We start from the raw sequence: 18,505 nt of genomic DNA, 5'->3' as shown, positions 1-18,505 counted from the left end.
AGAAGATAGTATGATTGGAAAAACATAAGATTTTTCTTCTAGAATTCCTTAGGTAATAATAGTTTTTGTTTATTAAGCTCAAACTTATTATAGGACTAAGAGAGTAGTAAGTATTCTAGAGAATGTGAAAGCGAGACTATTTACAAAGAATTTACGCCCAATGCGAAATAAAACATGACTTGGTTGATTTGTACAAGTCTTTATATATATATATATATATATATATATATATATATATATCTTCTAGACTTGCTTGACATGTATATTTATATTTATAAAAAAAGAGTTGGTCTTCTGGTACTTTTGTTTGCCATTGGGTAGGAGTTACTTGTGATTCTCATCACCAGAGAGTGGGATCCTTAAATCTTTCCAACATAACTCTTGCAAGATTTCCAGTGAATTTGGAAGCCTCACATTTCTTGTTTCTTTTGACTTATTCCATTTGAAAAATCTGTGGAGAAAAATACAATGTCGAGATAACAAGAGAATCCTTCATTTTAAACTAACTAAAAAATATTTAAAATAAAAGAGATAGAACATGTCAAGAAAATACGACACTTAAAGAAAAGTCCATGAACAAACCTCCGATGTAATGATGAATTTTCTCAAAACAAAGGAGAAAGATGAAGAGAAAATTGAAGGAAAGAGACAAAAAGAACCAGGGAAAAAAAGAAAGAAAAATCACATATTCATGGGCTACAAGTTCATGGTATCATTGGAATTAAAGGAAAATATAAGGGATAAAAAGATAAATATTTTTATCAAAACCTCCAAGAATTTTAATCCAAAAAATAAAAAAGTGAGGGTACACAGCTTCTCACTTTTTTATTTTTATTTAAAAAAAAAATAGTTTTTTCATTTTTTTAGCACTTTTTAATTTTATCAAATATTTAAAATAAAAAACTAAAAATAAAAGTTTAAAAATTAATTTGACCTGATTTTAATCCTATTCAAATGGGCTCTTAATGTTGTGAATTCTTTTATAAAAAAAAAGTTCATACAAATTTATTATAAAACAAATCAAAATTTCAAACAAATTATATGTTGGGTTCGAAATCGAGAGGGAATCATGCGGAAGCTAATAGTTGCAAACTATAGAAATGATAAATAAGATGATACTAAATTAAAAACAAATACTAAAAATATATTATTAATATGATTTAGTCAAATGACCTACATATTAAAATAATAATGAAAAATTTAAAACCTATTAGGAGAAAATATCCCTCTAAACAAAATTATTTAATGAACTACCTTGTGGAGGTTATTGTGTTATAGTAATAAACTACCACATGTTCAAATTCAAAACCTTTCCTCCAAGAAAGAGGTTTGCCAAATATGAAAAAGATTTATATTTTCTTTTTAGGAAAAGTAAAAGTAATTATGGTATTATTTTTTTTTTCAAGAAAAGAAAAACTTAAACTTAGTAAGAAAATCAGGAAAAAAATTCTAACATTATAAACTATAATTAAAAGCTCCTTTTATTACCATTGTATACAAAAATGATCTAAATTAACAACATATTCTTTCTTAGCTAGAGATAAAAGGATTATAAACATGTAAACTATGCAAATCTTGTAAAAATATTTCTCGAGCGTATAGTATAAGTTAATTTTACTAATCTATTAGAGGAACATAAAGTCTAGTCCAGAAAAGATAAAGCAAGACTTGGTTGATGACTTGCACAAGTCTTGGGCTGATTGAAACGTGCAAAACTTGGTGAAATTAAAATTGATATGACCAATGGCGGAGCCACATGTTCGTCTAAAAAATACATTGTGTAGGTATGTAAAAATATTTTTTATGTATATATTACATAATGACACTCTTTGATTTTTTCATGAATTTACTTCTTTATAGTTTGAATTTTTTTTTTGAAAATTTTGATTCAGCCACTAAATATAAGAGAATGAATGAGGAAAAGTATTTTTTTAAAAATCATGAAGACCAAAAGGGAGACCTCATTGCTATTTAAAGTCTCAAAATCACATGTTATGGAGCCTACCTACAAATTTATGCAATAATGGAGAAAATCTTCACATTTTTTCTCTTAACACTCTTGTTGCTTATGGCTAGTTCAGCCATGACTCAAACCAACATTACCACTGATCAATTAGCTCTTTTGTCCTTAAAATCTCAAATCATTTCCAACCCCTCCAACTTCTTGGATGAAAACTGGTCTCCCGCTGTTTTTGTTTGTCATTGGGTTGGAGTCACTTGTTGTTCTCGTCACCAATGAGTGAAATCCTTGAATCTTTCCAACATGGCTCTTACTGGCAAGATTCCTTGTGAATTTGGAAACCTCTCATTTCTTGTTTCTCTTGACTTGGGAAGCAACAATTTCCATGGAAATTTTCCTCATGAAATGGCACGCTTACGTCGGCTTAAGTTTCTTGATTTAAGTTTCAACAACTTCGGAGGGGCGATTCCTTGTTGTTTTGGGTTTTTACACCAACTTCAAGTTATTAATATTAGAAATAATAGTTTCACTGGTTCCATCCCTTCTACATTTTCTAATGTGTCCACACTTGAGATTTTGAATCTGAATTTAAATTCAATTGAGGGACAAATACAAAAAGTGATTGGAAGTCTTATAAACCTTGGAGAATTAAGGTTGCGAGGTAACAAGCTCATAGCTTCTATTCCTCTGTCACTCTCAAATGCCTCGAGGTTGGAGACTTTAGATATATCTTTTAATTCACTTCAAGGGAATATTCCAGAAGGGATCGGCAATCTTCACAACATGAAGTTGTTGGGCATACAAGCTAATCAACTTACGGGGTCTATACCATTCACAATTTTCAATATCTCAAGAATCGAAGTCATTGCATTTACATGCAATAGCTTATCGGATATCTTCCCAATGGTTTATGCAATGGTCTCCCAATACTCAAAGGGCTTTATCTATCCGATAACAAGCTTCATGGTCATATGCCGACGAGCTTGTCAAATTGCTCACAACTTCAACTACTAGGTTTATCGGAAAATGAGTTTGATGGACCAATACATAGTGAAATTGGAAGATTTAGTAACTTGCAGCAATTGTTTCTCGGAACTGACCATTTCACAGGTATGTTTTATCTTATGAATGCTTGTATCTAATTGCTTCGGTATTTTATTTGAGGTATCTAAGTTTGGGGGTATTAGGCATGGAGAGCGAAGCCAGATTAATGGCTCTGTTCAGATATATTTATCTTCTATACGTATTTTTTTTTCTTTTTTCTTTTAATACTTTCGTATGACCAACAATATAAAAGTTAATATATCTTAGTGGATTATATCATGGGAGAATGACAACATGAACAAGAAACAATTCTTATATCTTAGCAAAAAATAGATGGAACCAATTATTTAAACTCACCAGTAATCCGCTATATGTGTTTCCAGGTGAAATACCCAAAGAGATAAGCAATCTCATTGAGTTCAAGGTACTTGCTCTTGAGTTTAATAGGTTTAGTGGTGTCACGACCCGAATCGAGGACCTGGCCGTGACGAGTATTCCGAACCATCAAGGCCGAAACACCCCTTATCTATCTGGTAATCATGCACATGACTTATATGAAAAAAAAAAATGCGGAAGATACATTATATAATGGAAACATGGTCAAGAATCATATGAAAACAATAATGGGGAATAATGTCCCACGATCTCAATCAACATCTCTATTACGTCTGCGAAATCTCTACTACATGACTAAAATAAATATCTATCTGAAAACTGGGACAAGGCCCACAGTAGACCCAAAACTAATAAATGATAAATGAAACTGCCAGATATCAGGCCTTCCAAAATATAGAAGGTTCACCAAGTGACTCTGCGAATCTGTCTGAGGAAATCTACTGATTTTCTAGACCCCTAGACTGTGCCTCCAAACCTGGGAGGGAAGGGGGTCAATACAAAAGTACTGGTACGTAGAGATATCAAAACAAAACATAATATTTTTACAAAATATTGTTGAAAGCCATTATAAAGCAGTTTCATATAAAATCATTTGAAAATACATGGGCGTATTGTAATTATTTTCAACAACAATGCAATGCAGCAGAGCTAGGTGGAATACCCTACATATCACATTTACACCAACTGTCAAATATCGGTTACCGCCGATATTAAAGTATAAGTGAGGGGAAGACACACAAGATCACACAGCAGGGTGTCTCGACCCAATGGTAGTGCACAAGGTCACAAACCAGGGCTCCTAACCATAGTCCCAATTTGGTAATGACATAAAGTTAGGTACGCAAGATCACAAAGCATGGTACCAAGTTTTCATGTCGGCAAACACGATTTCCAGCGATGAGCCCTTGTACTCAAACGCCTTCTTCGGGCATCCACCTATCTCATGTAAAATCAATGCATTCAAATTTCATCTAATTCAATCACATATCATATTCTGTAGGGTATCTTCATACCCGACTTGCAAGCCATCAATATCACATCATTCTTTCATGCAACCATTATATTCATCATATTTCAACATAATAACCCTCTCCTTGCAAGTCGAAAATCATATCCACTTTCAAAATAGTTCATGTCATGCTTGTCAAGATGATTTCAAACAATTCACATCATATGAAAATTTCAAACAATTTCATATCAAGAGGGGTTTCATATAATGCATGCTCTCAAGTTAACATCTTTTGAATCACAAGCATATACATATATAATATATCAAATCACTTCGGACATAGGCCTAAAGGCCAAATCAATATCATAAAGATGCTTGAAACATGTTTATATTCATAATTTCAAAAACCCCATTTTTAAAATATGAATTTTTAAGCCCATGAGATTTTTGAGATAACCCCACGTACCTCTATATGCGAATATGATAGGTGCTTCTTGAAGCCTACGTTGTGGGGATTCCAAATCTTCAATTTGTTTTGAAAACCCATGGTTGAATCTTGAGTTATTGAGATTTTTATTTTGAAACCCTAAGGGGTGTTTTGAGACAAAATTTGAGAAAAGGATTATATTTTGATGAACTAGGTGCTAAATCTGGTGTTATAAATGAAATTTGGGTGAGGTGAAATGACTAAAATGCCCCTAAGAAAACAAACAAATTCAAAACTGTCCCTCAGTTGACAAGCTGACAGTCTGAAGTAAAATGGATATAAATCCTTACTCAGATGTTGAATTTGGATGAAACCAGTTGCATTGGAAATAAGACTCAAACAAATTTCATTTGATAGGTAGAAGCTCTCCCAGTTCATTATATTCAGAGAGTTATGATCGTTTGAAGTTGACCCTGAAATGCTGAAAACTGGGCAATAGGCTATGCGTTTTGCTACTGTTTTGAAATTCAAACGCAGCCTTATGCATTCCGAAAAATTTCAAAACTTATCCGAGATGTACTATGATCTTTCCAGATTGTAAAGCAACTTAAAAATGTAAAAACGAATGTCAGGAAGGTTGAAAAGTTGTCTCCCGAAGATTGCCAGATAAAATTACTCTAAGTCCTCATTACACTTAGAAAAATATTCTAGTTGCTAGCCCCTCAAACATAACACTAAAAATGAAATCGAATCGAGAATTTAATGGCGCATTACGATAGGAGTGTTTACCACACGTATGTTAATAAAGAATAATTTAGTTCTGGTCTATATACGTAGGAACGACGGTCTAAACTCTAGCCCGAAAATACGGGGTGTTACATTATCTCTCCCTTGGGATCATTCGTCCTCGAATGATGGGTAGGAACATATTGAAGCTTAGAGGTATGGAATAATGCGGACATGATATGTTTCTCTAAGAAAGAATACACTGATCTGAAACATGACTATAAGGTTGGGACTACTGATGTTCTAAATTCTTATACCGAATGTGCATGCATGGAATACACAACTAAAGCTATTCATAAGCTGAATTCTCATAATGAACATGCATATCTGATGCATGGATCTATGACTGAGTTGCTCTCATGAACGCAGGACTAAATACACTGATAAGCTGAACTTTTTCTATTGAACATGCATTTCTAATGCATGCATATCTGACTTAACTGACGTATGAATGTATGACTGAATACGCAATGATAGCTGGTGCGAGGCTTGTAATAAGAATCTATGCATGCAACTGAATGAGGTATCTCCCCCTTGGGATCCTATGTCCCTCTATGAATGCTCAATTCACTAAGATACTCGGGGAACTGAGGCGATGCACAGGGCACCTACGAATTGAATCATAACTGAATCTCTGGAATCTGAATCTAATGCATGTCGCATGAACTGATCTATACTTGGAATTACTAGTATACTCTCTCTTGGAATAGTAGCATGTCTGAGATTTCGGGTAGCATGAATAAATAAAAAAATGAGAAAACAAGCCATGCAAATCTGCTTGTTAAACTGACTTACTGACTATACAGACTGAATTATGCTGGACTTTCATACTTAACTGAAGTATTCTCTTCAACACTCTCTCTAAGGAAGTTCTAGCAGTAATAGGGAGCCACGAATCTTGGGTATGGATTACACAAGACACCCACTAAGGAATCATCACAATGACACCACTCTGTAGTCTGAAATATAGACATATAACTCCTAAATTAGGATAGAATTACCAGACCTTTGGCAATACAACTTCTTACTTTCAAGCTTAGCACACTTCTCGAATATCCCTTAACTATACTATTCCCCCCATAAATATCATATTCATTCAATTCAGCTTAAAATTCTCATATGAGCATTGACAATTTTATTTTCTACTAATGTCTAAAATAGCTTAATCCTTACACCGCGATCAAGCCTAACTCTAAGTCACAAAAATACAACATGCTGCACTACGCTATTATTCTAAACCATATGATGCCTCCTTCTATACCTCTTTTAAAGATCACATCCTAAGCATAACATGCCTTACCACTTCAATGACTACTCTGAACTCTTAATATGAAGTCGCTAATGCATATTGCGACCTTCCACTACAATCCTAAAACATCATTCAAGCCTATTTTATAACCACATGTTGACTTCAAGGCAACTACCCATAAATACATACTTCACATAATTTTTAAACTATTGTCAATATAATTCCCACGCGCTACCCTAACACAAACACACACAAACTTTTCCACTAACCATCACATGTATCAAAGACTTGGCCCCAACTCTTACTTCATACTTATGGCCTTATCTAAGCAAGCATACTATGATCTTCCATCAACAAGAACATTTACATCATCACCACTATCATTGCATAGGGACGGTCACTAAAAGGTTAAACATAAGATCCAGAAGCATGAAAAGATTTTTATACGGGACTAAGCACACTATAAAGAGTGAGTACATGCGTCATGAGTTTCATGACCTCAACTAGAGTTTATAACATAAGGAATGTGACTCCGACTACTTGAACGAACTAGAACTCATTATCTTGGAATTGGAAGGGTATGTGACTCTCTATCATATACAGGAATCATGATCTACGATCACGGAACTAGATCATAAGGCATGAGTAAGCATCTGAATAACTAAAAAAAAAATACTGAGGTAGGAATGGGTTGAGATTCACCCTCACTTTCTGATGTTCTAAATCATACTACATCACTACTAGAATCTAAGAGCCTTACTTGGTCATTCATTCTATCATCTCTCCCTTAGCTTCAAGTCATCATCTAGAGTTTGGGAGATCCCTTACCAGATTCTAACTGAACTACACTTACTGCACTCTAGGGTCTGAAAGAAAAAAAATGATAATACATGCATATCGTAGACTTAACCCGAATGACTACCTTCTGGGATACACTCTATCTTTCCAAAGCCACCAATACTTATTTCTATCGGTTCAACCTTCAAAACTCAAACTAGATTCTAACATTTAACATGGCTATTTAGATCAGCATATACCGTCTAACTAGTCTTTCTCCACTTAACGATTCAATGGTACCACTAGCCACACAAATTATGTAATAGTCTTAGAAAAATATGCCACAACCTCATATCACCTTGGCATACTTCTATACCATACCTACAACATTATACTTCATTACAAATCAATTTATAATTAAGCCATTTCATACACCATTCAATCCTATTAGATCACTTTCATATAACTAACATCATTGATCAAGAAATCATCATATCCACCTTTATGAAATTCAACTGTTAAAACTTAATGATTAGTGCTAAACATGATTTTACAACCCAACCTTATGCATGATTCTCACTTGGAAACCATGAAATAAACATCAAGGAACACTAGTACACTAGAACTTTATAACAACAACAATCGACCTTGACCTTATGGTCTTCCTTATCATAACTCATTAGCACGTACTATTTCAACACATCAAGCCTACTAATATTTATTCCCACAAATATACATCATTAATCTCATGCCACTATTCTTACATCCACATCCTACATTAAATTGAAGACAATGGTCTAGCATCAATCATCTACCACCAATGACAAGTGCAGCATAATATACTAATTCATCAAATTGAAACATTCTATTCCAAATACTTCAAAATCTGCTACATACCTTCTCATAAGTAGTACTAGTTTACAACTATCAACAAAAGAAGGTCAAGGGGTAAGGTCACATAATAGACACGATAAACCTTAATATTATATTATAACCCTATATAATCTTTTCTACTTATACGGATTTCTCACCTCATATTTACTCACTCAATCATACATTTAGACTGCCTTCAAATTCCTCAAACAACCTTGAGTCTATAATCATAACTTACTCGCTAATATAGCCATTTTCACATTCAAGCAACCAACAAATCACCCTGACTAACAACTCCTTCTCTACCTTATACTAAACTAACTCACAAGGACGAATTACCTCTTTATCAACTCAATCTCATGCAAACAGATTCAGCCATACATATATTAAACCAACGAAAGAACAACAAGTTGCTAGTGAATTGAAACAGGCCTCACACAGCTTCACTAGACTTTGGTTTTGTATTTTGAACAAGAAAATGAGATAGATGACAAGACAATTATGCTAGTGAATCAAAAGATCCCCACACGGCTTCACTAGACTTTAATTTTTTTTTTATTTTTTTTTTCAAAAACACCATGATAACAAGATTACATATTAAAAGGGATGGAAAATTGACACATAATATTTAATGGTCTAAGAATATACATATTATTCCGTATAAGTAAAAATATGAGTAAAACACTTCCTCCACGGACAACCATACCGTCCACACATGCTGCTAGCTACCACATTAGTTTATCACTATAAAGGGGTAAATCATCCTCAAACATCGGTTAAACTGAAATATTCATTTACACAAAATCACCCTCACTCTGACTTCTAACTTTGTAACTTTAAATCACCAACTTGTTGGTCTAATATCACTACCAATAGGTCATGAAAACAATACTTTAACTTACGCTACTATTCGGGTAGAAATACAGTTCCAACATTCTGCCATACATTGTCCGCATCTGTAACAAGATTTTGAGAGGGACTAGATACACTTAATACCTTAAGCTGGAATGCACGATTCCATCAGGATCAATATTAACTTCAAAATCAACACATATTGATGCACTAACAGACTCCTATCGAGTCTTTGCACAATTTTTAAAATCTTATAGGACTCAATCGGAAAGGACTATATTATGTATATTCTAAATTTTTTGCACTTCAATCAGCCCAATAATAGGACATGTCTGAGAACATCAGAGTAAGGAAAGAATTTGGGATGACTTTACTTTCATATGGGCGACACCGTAGCACGAATTAGAGCATGAAGGGGGAACATTTCGACTCTATTGCACGAACTAGAACATGAAGAAAGAGAGACATTCCTAAACGCCTAGTAGCCTCCTGCTTATAAGTGTGGCGCGCTACACACCCATAAACAAGACTCTATCCAACGTAATTTCGCAGACACCCTGAGACCATGAACCATGCTTTGATATCAAGTTCATCATGACCCAAACCCGGGCCCTGGCAGTGACGAGTATTCCAAACCATCAAGGCCCGAAACACCCCTTATTTATCTGGTAATCATGCACATGACTTATATGAAAAAAAATGCGGAAGATACACTATATAACGAAAATATGGTCAAGAATCAGATAAAAATAATAATGGGGAATAATGTCCCACAATCTCAATCAACATCTCTATAACGCCTGCAAAATCTCTCCACATGACTAAAATAAATATCTATCTGAAAACTGGGACAAGGCCCACAGTAGACCCAAAACTAATAAATGATAAATGAAACTGCCAGATATCAGGACTTCCAAAATATAGAAGGCTCACCAAGTGACTCTGCGAATCTGTCTGAGGAAATCTACTTATTTTCTTTACCCCTAGACTGTGCCTCTGAACGTGGGAGGGAAGGGGGTCAATACAAAAGTACTGGTACACAGAGATATCAAAATAAAACATAATATTTTTACAAAATATAGTTGAAAGTCATTATAAAGCAGTTTCATATAAAATCATTTAAAAACACATAGGCGTACTGTAATTGTTTTCAACAACAATGCAATGTAGCTGAGCTAGGTGGAATACCCTACATATCACATTTACACCAACTGTCAAACCTCGGTTGCCGCCGAGATTAGAGTATAAGTGAGGAGAAGACACACAAGATCACACAACAGGGTGTCTCGACCCAATGGTAGTGCACAAGATCACAAACCAGGGCTCCTAACCATAGTCCCAATTTGCGAATGACATAAAGTTAGGTACACAAGATCACAAAGCATGGTACCAAGTTCCCATTTCGGCAAACATGATTTCCAGCAATAAGCCCTTACACTCAAACGCCTTCTTCGGGCATCCACCTATCTCATGTAAAATCAATGCATTCAAATTTCATCTGATTCAATCACATATCATATTCTGTAGGGTATCGTCATACCCGACTTGCAAGCCATCAATATCACATTATTCTTTCATACAACCATTATATTCATCATATTTCAACATAATAACCCTCTCCTTGCAAGTCGAAAATCATATCCACTTTCAAAATAGTTCATGTCATGCTTATCAAGATGATTTGAAACAATTCACATCATATGAAAATTTCAAACAATTTCATATTAATAGAGGGGTTTTATATAATGCCTGTTCTCAAGTTAACATCTTTTGAATCACAAGCATATGCATATATAATATATCAAATCACTTCGGAAATAGGCCTAAAGATCAAATCAATATCATAAAGATGCTTGAAACATGTTTATATTCATAATTTCAAAACTCCCATTTTTAAAACATGAATTTGTAAGCCCATGAGATTTTTGAGATAACCGCACGTACCTCTATATGCAAATGTGATACGTGCTTCTTGAAGCCTACGTTGCAGGGTTTCCAAATCTTCAATTTGTTTTGAAAACCCATGGTTGAATCTTGAGTTTTTGGAATTTTTATTTTGAAACCCTACGGGGTGTTTTTGAGAGAAAATTTGAGAAAAGGATTATATTTTGATGAATTGGGGGCTAAATATGGTGTGGTGAAATGACTAAAATGCCCCGAAGAAAACAAACAAATTTGAAACTGTCGCTCAATTGATAAACTGAAGTAAAATGGGTATAACTCCTTACTCAGATGTTTGATTTGGATGAAACTAGTTACATTGGAAAGAAGACCCAAAGAGCTTTCATTTGATAGGTAGCTTCTTTCTCAGTTTATTATATTCAGAGAGTTATGATCGTTTGAAGTTGACCCTGAAATTCTGAAAACTGGGCAATAGGCTATGCGGTTTACTACTGTTTTGAAATCCAAACGCAGCCTTATGCATTCCGAAAAATTTCAAAACTTATTCGAGATTTACTATGAGCTTTCTGGATCATAACTCAACTGGAAAATCTAAAAACGGATGTCAGGATGGTTGAAAAGTTGTCTCCCGAAGATTGCCTGATAAAATGACTCTAAGTCCTCATTACACTTAGAAAAATATTCTAGTTGTTAGCCCCTCAAACATAACACTAAAAATGAAATCGACTTGAGAATTTTATGGGGCATTACGATAGGAGTGTTTACCACACGTATGTTAATAAAGAATAATTCAGTTCGGGTCTATATACATAGGAACGACGGTCTAAACTCTAGCCCGAAAATACAGGGTGTTACATGTGGTTCACTCCAAATGGAGATCTTCAACATATCCGGGCTGAGAGAAATTGATCTTTTAGAAAACAATCTATCAGGAAGCCTCCCACCAAACATGTGTTCTTTCACACCCAACATTGAAGAGCTTTATCTTAGTAGCTTAACCAATCTTTTTGGGACTATTCCTCATTCTATCTCTAATTATTCAAAACTTACTATTCTAGACCTTGGTAACAACCAACTAAGTAGCTTGTTTCCCAATTCCCTTGGATATTTGACTCATCTACAATATCTAAGTTTAGGGGGAAACAATTTGACCAGTGATTCATCATTAAGCTTCCTGACTTCCTTAACCAAATGTAGAAATTTAACATTTCTTGATATATCTCTCAACCCGCTAAATGGCATGCTTCCAGCCTCCATGGGGAACCTTTCCACATCTCTTAGAAAATTTATCACCAGTACTTATTGTTTTGCAGAGAAATTTTGACTTTTGAAGAAAGTCGCCACTTAATTTTGAAAAGGAATTAAGAAACCTTTAGAGAGTTACTTAAAGCGATTCAAAACAAGAAAATCGTTTTAAGTTAAGAGATTCTAAGTAAGCAGTTCCTATTAATGTTTTAGGAAGGTGTTAGGCACCTAAAACGTCCGCTAACTTACGGTTATCCGACCTGTTAGAAAACGTCTTTTGATAAACCTTGAAAAAGTTTATTTTTGAAAAAACAAATGATTTTAGGAATATTTTGGTGTTTATGCAAAACCAGGTTTTAGCGACTTGACCAAGGAAACAACTTATTATTCCTTGATCTTTCTGGAAACAACTTGGCTGGATCAATTCTCACAGCAATTGGCAACTTGAGAAACCTTCAGCGCTTCGACTTGAGTAACAACAAACTTACAGGATTTGTTGGTGATCATATATGTAAATTGCAGCATCTGGGTGATATTTACTTGGATCAAAATCAACTTTCAGGATCTCTTACTAATTTTTTATGGAATATTAATTCCCTTAGGAGATACGTCTCATTTCCAACAAATTGAGTTCCAATATATCACCAAGTTTAGGGAACCTTCACGATCTAGTGGTTCTTGACTTATCGTCAAAAAAATGGTAGGTTCTTTACCTCCAGAAATTGGAAATCTAATGGCTGTAACAAAGATGTATCTGTCGATGAATAAATTTTCAAATAGAATTCCAAGAGAAATTGGAGGATTGCAAAATCTGGCACACCTTTCTTTGAAACACAACAAGTTGCATGGATCCTAGACCTTTCTCATAACAATATATCTGGAATAATTCCCAAGTCTTTGGAGAAACTTCAAAACTAGAAATATTTCAATGTTTCTGTAAACAAATTGAAAGGTGAAATACCGTCGGGAGGTCCTTTCAAGAACCTCTCGAGCCATTTTTTCATCTACAATGAAGCATTGTGTGGTTCTTCAAGATTTAGTGTCCCTCCATGCCCCACTTCATCAACGCACAAATCAAACAGGAAAAAAATACTAGTTCTTTTTCTTTTGCTGGGAAATGCACTAGTAGTTGTTCCTTGCACCTTTATTTTTTTCTGGATATGGTATAGAAAGGGTAAAAGAGCTCCTCAACAAGCTGATTCATTGTCTGCAATAGCAAGAGAAAGAATTTCATACTATGAATTGATACAAGCAACTGATGCGCTTAGCGAGAGTAATCTGATTGGTTCTGGAAGTTTTGGCTCTGTTTACAAAGGTGTTCTCAGAAGTGGAACTGCCATTGTAGTTAAAGTGTTCAATCTGCAACTAGATGCAGCATTCAAGAGCTTTGATACGGAATGTGAAGTTCTGCGCAGCCTTCGCAATAGGAATCTCGTAAAAGTCATTACTAGCTGTTCCAACCTTGATTTTAAGGCTTTAGTGCTCGAATATATGCCTAATGGGAGCCTTGAGAAGTATTTGTATTCGCACAACTACTTCTTAGACATCATGCAAAGGCTAAGCATAATGATAGATGTGGCATGTGCATTGGAATATCTGCACCATGGTTGCTCGTCGCCTGTGATTCACTATGATCTGAAGCCGAGTAATGTCTTGCTGGATGTGGATATGGTTGCCCACCTAAGCGACTTTGGTACCCCAAAACTGCTTGGTGACGATGAAAGTGAATTATACACTAAAACCATAGCATCATTGGGTTATATTGCGCCAGGTGCGTCTCTTGATTTTGCTTTGAACATTTCTTTTCCCTTTCTTTTTCCACCAAGTTATCATGTTACATCTTTAAATAATTGTTTGATTCTAGAGTATGGATGAGATGGATTGGTGTCTACTAAATGTGACGTGTATAGTTATGGAATCATGTTGCTGGAAACCTTTACCAGGAGAAAGCCTAGTGAGTTTGCGGAAGATCTTAGCTTGAAACAATGGGTGAGTTATTCACTTCCTGATGCAGTAATAGATGTTGCTGATGCCAACTTGGTTCCACCAACAGATAATCACGTCATGAAGAAGTTGGATTGTGTGGCATCAATCATTAAAGTAGCACTAGATTGCTGTGCTGAGTCTCCAGCAAGACAGACAAACATGAAAGATGTTGTAGGGATGCTACAAAAGATCAGAATTCAACTTCTCGCATGTTGAGCATGCTCTTGGCAATTCTTGTTCCAAATAACTTCTTTTGCTGAAAATGTTTGCTAAATAATTGTATTGCTGAGAAGAATGTTTTTTTCTTCTGCCAATTAAATGAATTGCATGAACTACCAAGGAATGGTACTTCTATACACTTCCCTTCTCAGAATGGAACTAACAGACTCGCCTTACATTCAACGAACAAATGCTCTTTTGACTCGCTTTTACGAAACACAGACATAGGATCTACATTCATATATCAGCTGATAAAAACATCTTTAGTCCATTATTGAACTCCCATGAAAGTAAAGACATAAGATAAAAACACACTTAGGCTCCATGCCGCATTTTCTACATCTCCTCTTATCATTTTATCTGCTCTAGCAAAGAATTTGTTCCTGTGTTTATATTCTGCCTCTTTATAACGTGTCAACCCAAGCAATCCATAGTTTCTCTCTGTGTAGACTTAAAGCCCAAAGCAACTTACAGATTGCAGCTTGGTTCCATAGTCTATAGGCAGATTTTCTCCCATGCCACCATAGAATTCCTTGTTATTGTAGCTTCCCCAGACCACAAATAGCTTCTACGAGTAGCCTCTATTAACTTGATAGCTTTCTTCGGCATTATAAACATTTGACCATCCTTGTATTGATCTTGGCAGTAATCTTTGCCAGTAGGGGTTTGTGTTGCAGAACAGTGACTCTTTTAATGTATACTTGAGAGGAAGCTCACCACACTCATAGCCAAGCAGAGCTATGATACTGCTTTTGGTATGGTCATTTAACTAATCTACATTTGCTTTCGAAAGCTATCATGTTGGAACATATCCGAGCGCTCTTGGTACAGGTTATGGTGTGAGCGACAATACATGCAATCCCAATAGTGATGAGAAATATACCAATTATGTTGTGAAAGATGGACCATTTAGCACTAGTGCTGGGAGGAACATTATAAGTAATAAGAGTCCACGCGAAATTATTTTAGTTCCATAAAAAAAAAAAAAACTTTTCAAATTCAGTTTAAGATTCATACATAATTGATCATCAAGAATTTTCTTCTTTCTCCTTTCCAACTGCATCGTTTTGTTCTTAGAGCGTCAAACTCCATTAGCAAGAAATTAATACTTTAGCACAATTTAGCATATTGAGCTTAGCGTATACTATAACTATATAAGTATCAGTATCTACAGGACAATAATAATTATAAGATTGCTACAGATCGAGGAAAAGGCGATTCGAGTCTAAAAAAGCATCCTTTGCCCATTTATGGGAATATCACCTACTAATTCTGGAGATAAAAATCCTCGAAACAATGCAACTCGTGCATCAACACTAAAGTATAATGTTATGATGCGTAGTATGTTTTTCATCAGTGCCTAAGTAATAATATTATGATGCATTGTATGTTGTTTGTACTACTGCATCAACACTCAAGTATAATGAGCTTCATTCTCTATCTTCTCGTCAACAAAAAAAAAAATTATCCTAAAAAAACGAGTAGAGGATTTCTTTTGCTACCATTATTATGGTTGATGTTAGAGTTTGTGACCTATATTTCGTTGATCCGGCCCTGAAAAGTTCACGGTGCGACCCATTTTTATGATTTTTTGTGGGGTCTGTGGTGGTAGCGTAGGGATTGGGCGTACGATTTATTTTGTATCGTACATATTATAAGTGTGATTTAGTGGGTCGTTTTTGGATGTTTTTAAATATGACATTTTCCTCATTATATTCTCCATCCATGTAAATCTATGTGTCTTATTCTTAATTTCTTTTGCTTTGTGGTATTGCTTATTCTACCCGATCATAACAGTTGACATCAACACAAACTAAGCTATTTCTCTAAGACACAACAAGTTGCAAGGATCTATACCTGACGCAATGAGCAACATGGTAGGTTTGGAGTTCGTAGTTTTAGTAATTTTCTATTTTGTGGACTCACATATTAATATGTTATTCATAGATATGCTATCTTTAAAGAAACCCAAATTTTGATCTAATATAGTATTAAATTATTTGCGCTTAAAATGTAAATATCTATTTAATATAAATTTATTTTGATAAGTTAAACCTCAAGAACCTTTTCATAAGTGTGATGGAAACTTAATTGAAAAGGTACCTCTTCTAAAGAGGAATAACTAAAAGGTGCCTTTTGGAAGAGTCAGATATAAATATCATATTCCCTAAATTTATACTAACTTTTCTCTTTCTCTACCCCATCTAAGAAAAGAATATAGAAAGCGTATTAAAACTTAGAAGATCATACAACTTACATAAAACAAGAATTCAAAATCAAGTTATTTACTATGGAAAAAGGTTAGTGTTCTTATTGTTCTTCTAGTTTTGAATTTCTGTCTAATGATTTACATGTGATCTTGGGTGAAGTTCTTTAAAGTTTTCTAACAAGTGGTATCGGAGCGAGGTCTTGTCAGATCATTACACGTGATATTTAATTTTTCGGAAATCAAATTTAGCTTCTTGGTTTAGTGGTTGTACAACTTCAAAGTGTCTATTTTAATTTTGTTGTGATATGACACTCGTTTTTTGTCTATTTGTAAACAAGTTTTTGGATAATTTCTTGGCGATCAATAGGCAAGTATTACGTTGTTTTCCAATTCCGTTGAAACTAGATTTTGGAACGTAATTTTGTTATCATAAATTTTCAAGACGAAAGTGATGTCGCTTGAGAAATTGCCATATGGACTAAAATTATTTAATGAATAATATAGGAGATACAGCAACATCCTTAATTTTCAGTTTTGTTATGTTACGGTGTTGTTATTTCTTTTGAAATAATTATGACAGAATCTTATTGTTTCTTCGATTCTAAGATTGGCAAGAGTTATTTTTTTTTCTTTTTTTCTTTTTAAATATATTGAAAGTGTTTGGCACAGAAACTTTCTGGAAAAACATAGTATAAGTGTTTTGGCTTTTATTTTAATTTGGAGAATTTTTTGTCCATTCCTGTTATAGCTTATTTTTAAATTGTTATCATTTGTACTTCTGGAACAAAATGAATGAATTAAATCAATATCTTACCAAATAACTTCTATTGCTTAGATTTATTTACATTGAACATGTAAGTATGTTTTATCTATGCGAAATAAGTATCCCAAAGGAGATTATTTTGGTCATATTACGGATAGTTATGAACATGTGATATAGTTATAACACATGCTGATAATGTGTTGGTCCAAAGAAAGGCATATTATTAGGCCGTTTAAGTAATCAATGTTCATAAACTGTGTATAAGAGTATCAATTACAAATTATTATTTCTGTCCAAAGACTAAATGATAATGTTGTGTTAGGTATCTTGAGATGGGGCCACTTTTGTGTATATTTGTTTGATAAATGTGAAGTTTTGAGTTTATTTGTTATAGTTTCTTTCAATTTTTTTTTAATTTGATTATCTTCACATATACATGATTTATTTGATGGTTAATTGTGAGCATTATTTATTTATCTTGTAGTATCTTCTATATCTACAAATATGAATAACATTGCTGTGCTCAACGGCACAAACTTCAAGAAATGGAAAGAACACATTATGATTGTTCTTGGTTGCATGGATCTTGATTATGCATTGAGATTTGATCACCCTGCGGACTTGAATGAAACTAGTTCGAATGAACAAAAGTCTGCATACGAGAAGTGGGAGCAATCAAATCGCATGAGCTTGATGATGATGCAACACTCGATTCCGGAATCCTTAAGAGGCGGTATAACAGAGAACACAGATGCCAAAGGTTTCTTAAACGAAATCGCAGACCGATTCGCTACTAACGAAAAGGTTGAAACAAGTACTATTCTTAATAAGATAGTTTCAATGCGATATAAAGGAAAAGGAAACATAA

General features: G+C 34.4%; 2 protein-coding genes across 2 annotated transcripts in view; both read left to right on the top strand.

Annotated features, from left to right (window-relative positions):
- The first annotated feature begins 2,263 nt into the window (after window positions 1–2,263).
- Window positions 2,264–14,662, top strand: LOC107869337 (receptor kinase-like protein Xa21). The gene is made up of 6 exons (XM_047411426.1): window positions 2,264–2,878; window positions 2,920–3,070; window positions 12,894–12,989; window positions 13,165–13,210; window positions 13,630–14,325; window positions 14,404–14,662. Exons 1-6 carry the CDS (start codon window positions 2,264–2,266, stop codon window positions 14,660–14,662), a joined length of 1,863 nt encoding a protein of 620 aa, XP_047267382.1.
- Window positions 14,663–18,141: 3,479 nt separating this feature from the next.
- LOC124897835 overlaps window positions 18,142–18,505 on the top strand; it is a 12,768-nt gene continuing 12,404 nt past the window's right edge. Inside the window, exon 1 of the mRNA XM_047411425.1 lies at window positions 18,142–18,451. Coding sequence (XP_047267381.1) covers window positions 18,142–18,451 — 310 coding nt within the window. The remainder of the gene's footprint in view (window positions 18,452–18,505) is intronic.

The sequence above is a fragment of the Capsicum annuum genome, chromosome 4 (assembly GCF_002878395.1).
Source record: "Capsicum annuum cultivar UCD-10X-F1 chromosome 4, UCD10Xv1.1, whole genome shotgun sequence".
NCBI classification, from domain to species: Eukaryota; Viridiplantae; Streptophyta; class Magnoliopsida; order Solanales; family Solanaceae; genus Capsicum; species Capsicum annuum.
Note: the sequence above shows the minus strand (reverse complement) of the source record. Positions and strands in the feature narration are given on the sequence as shown.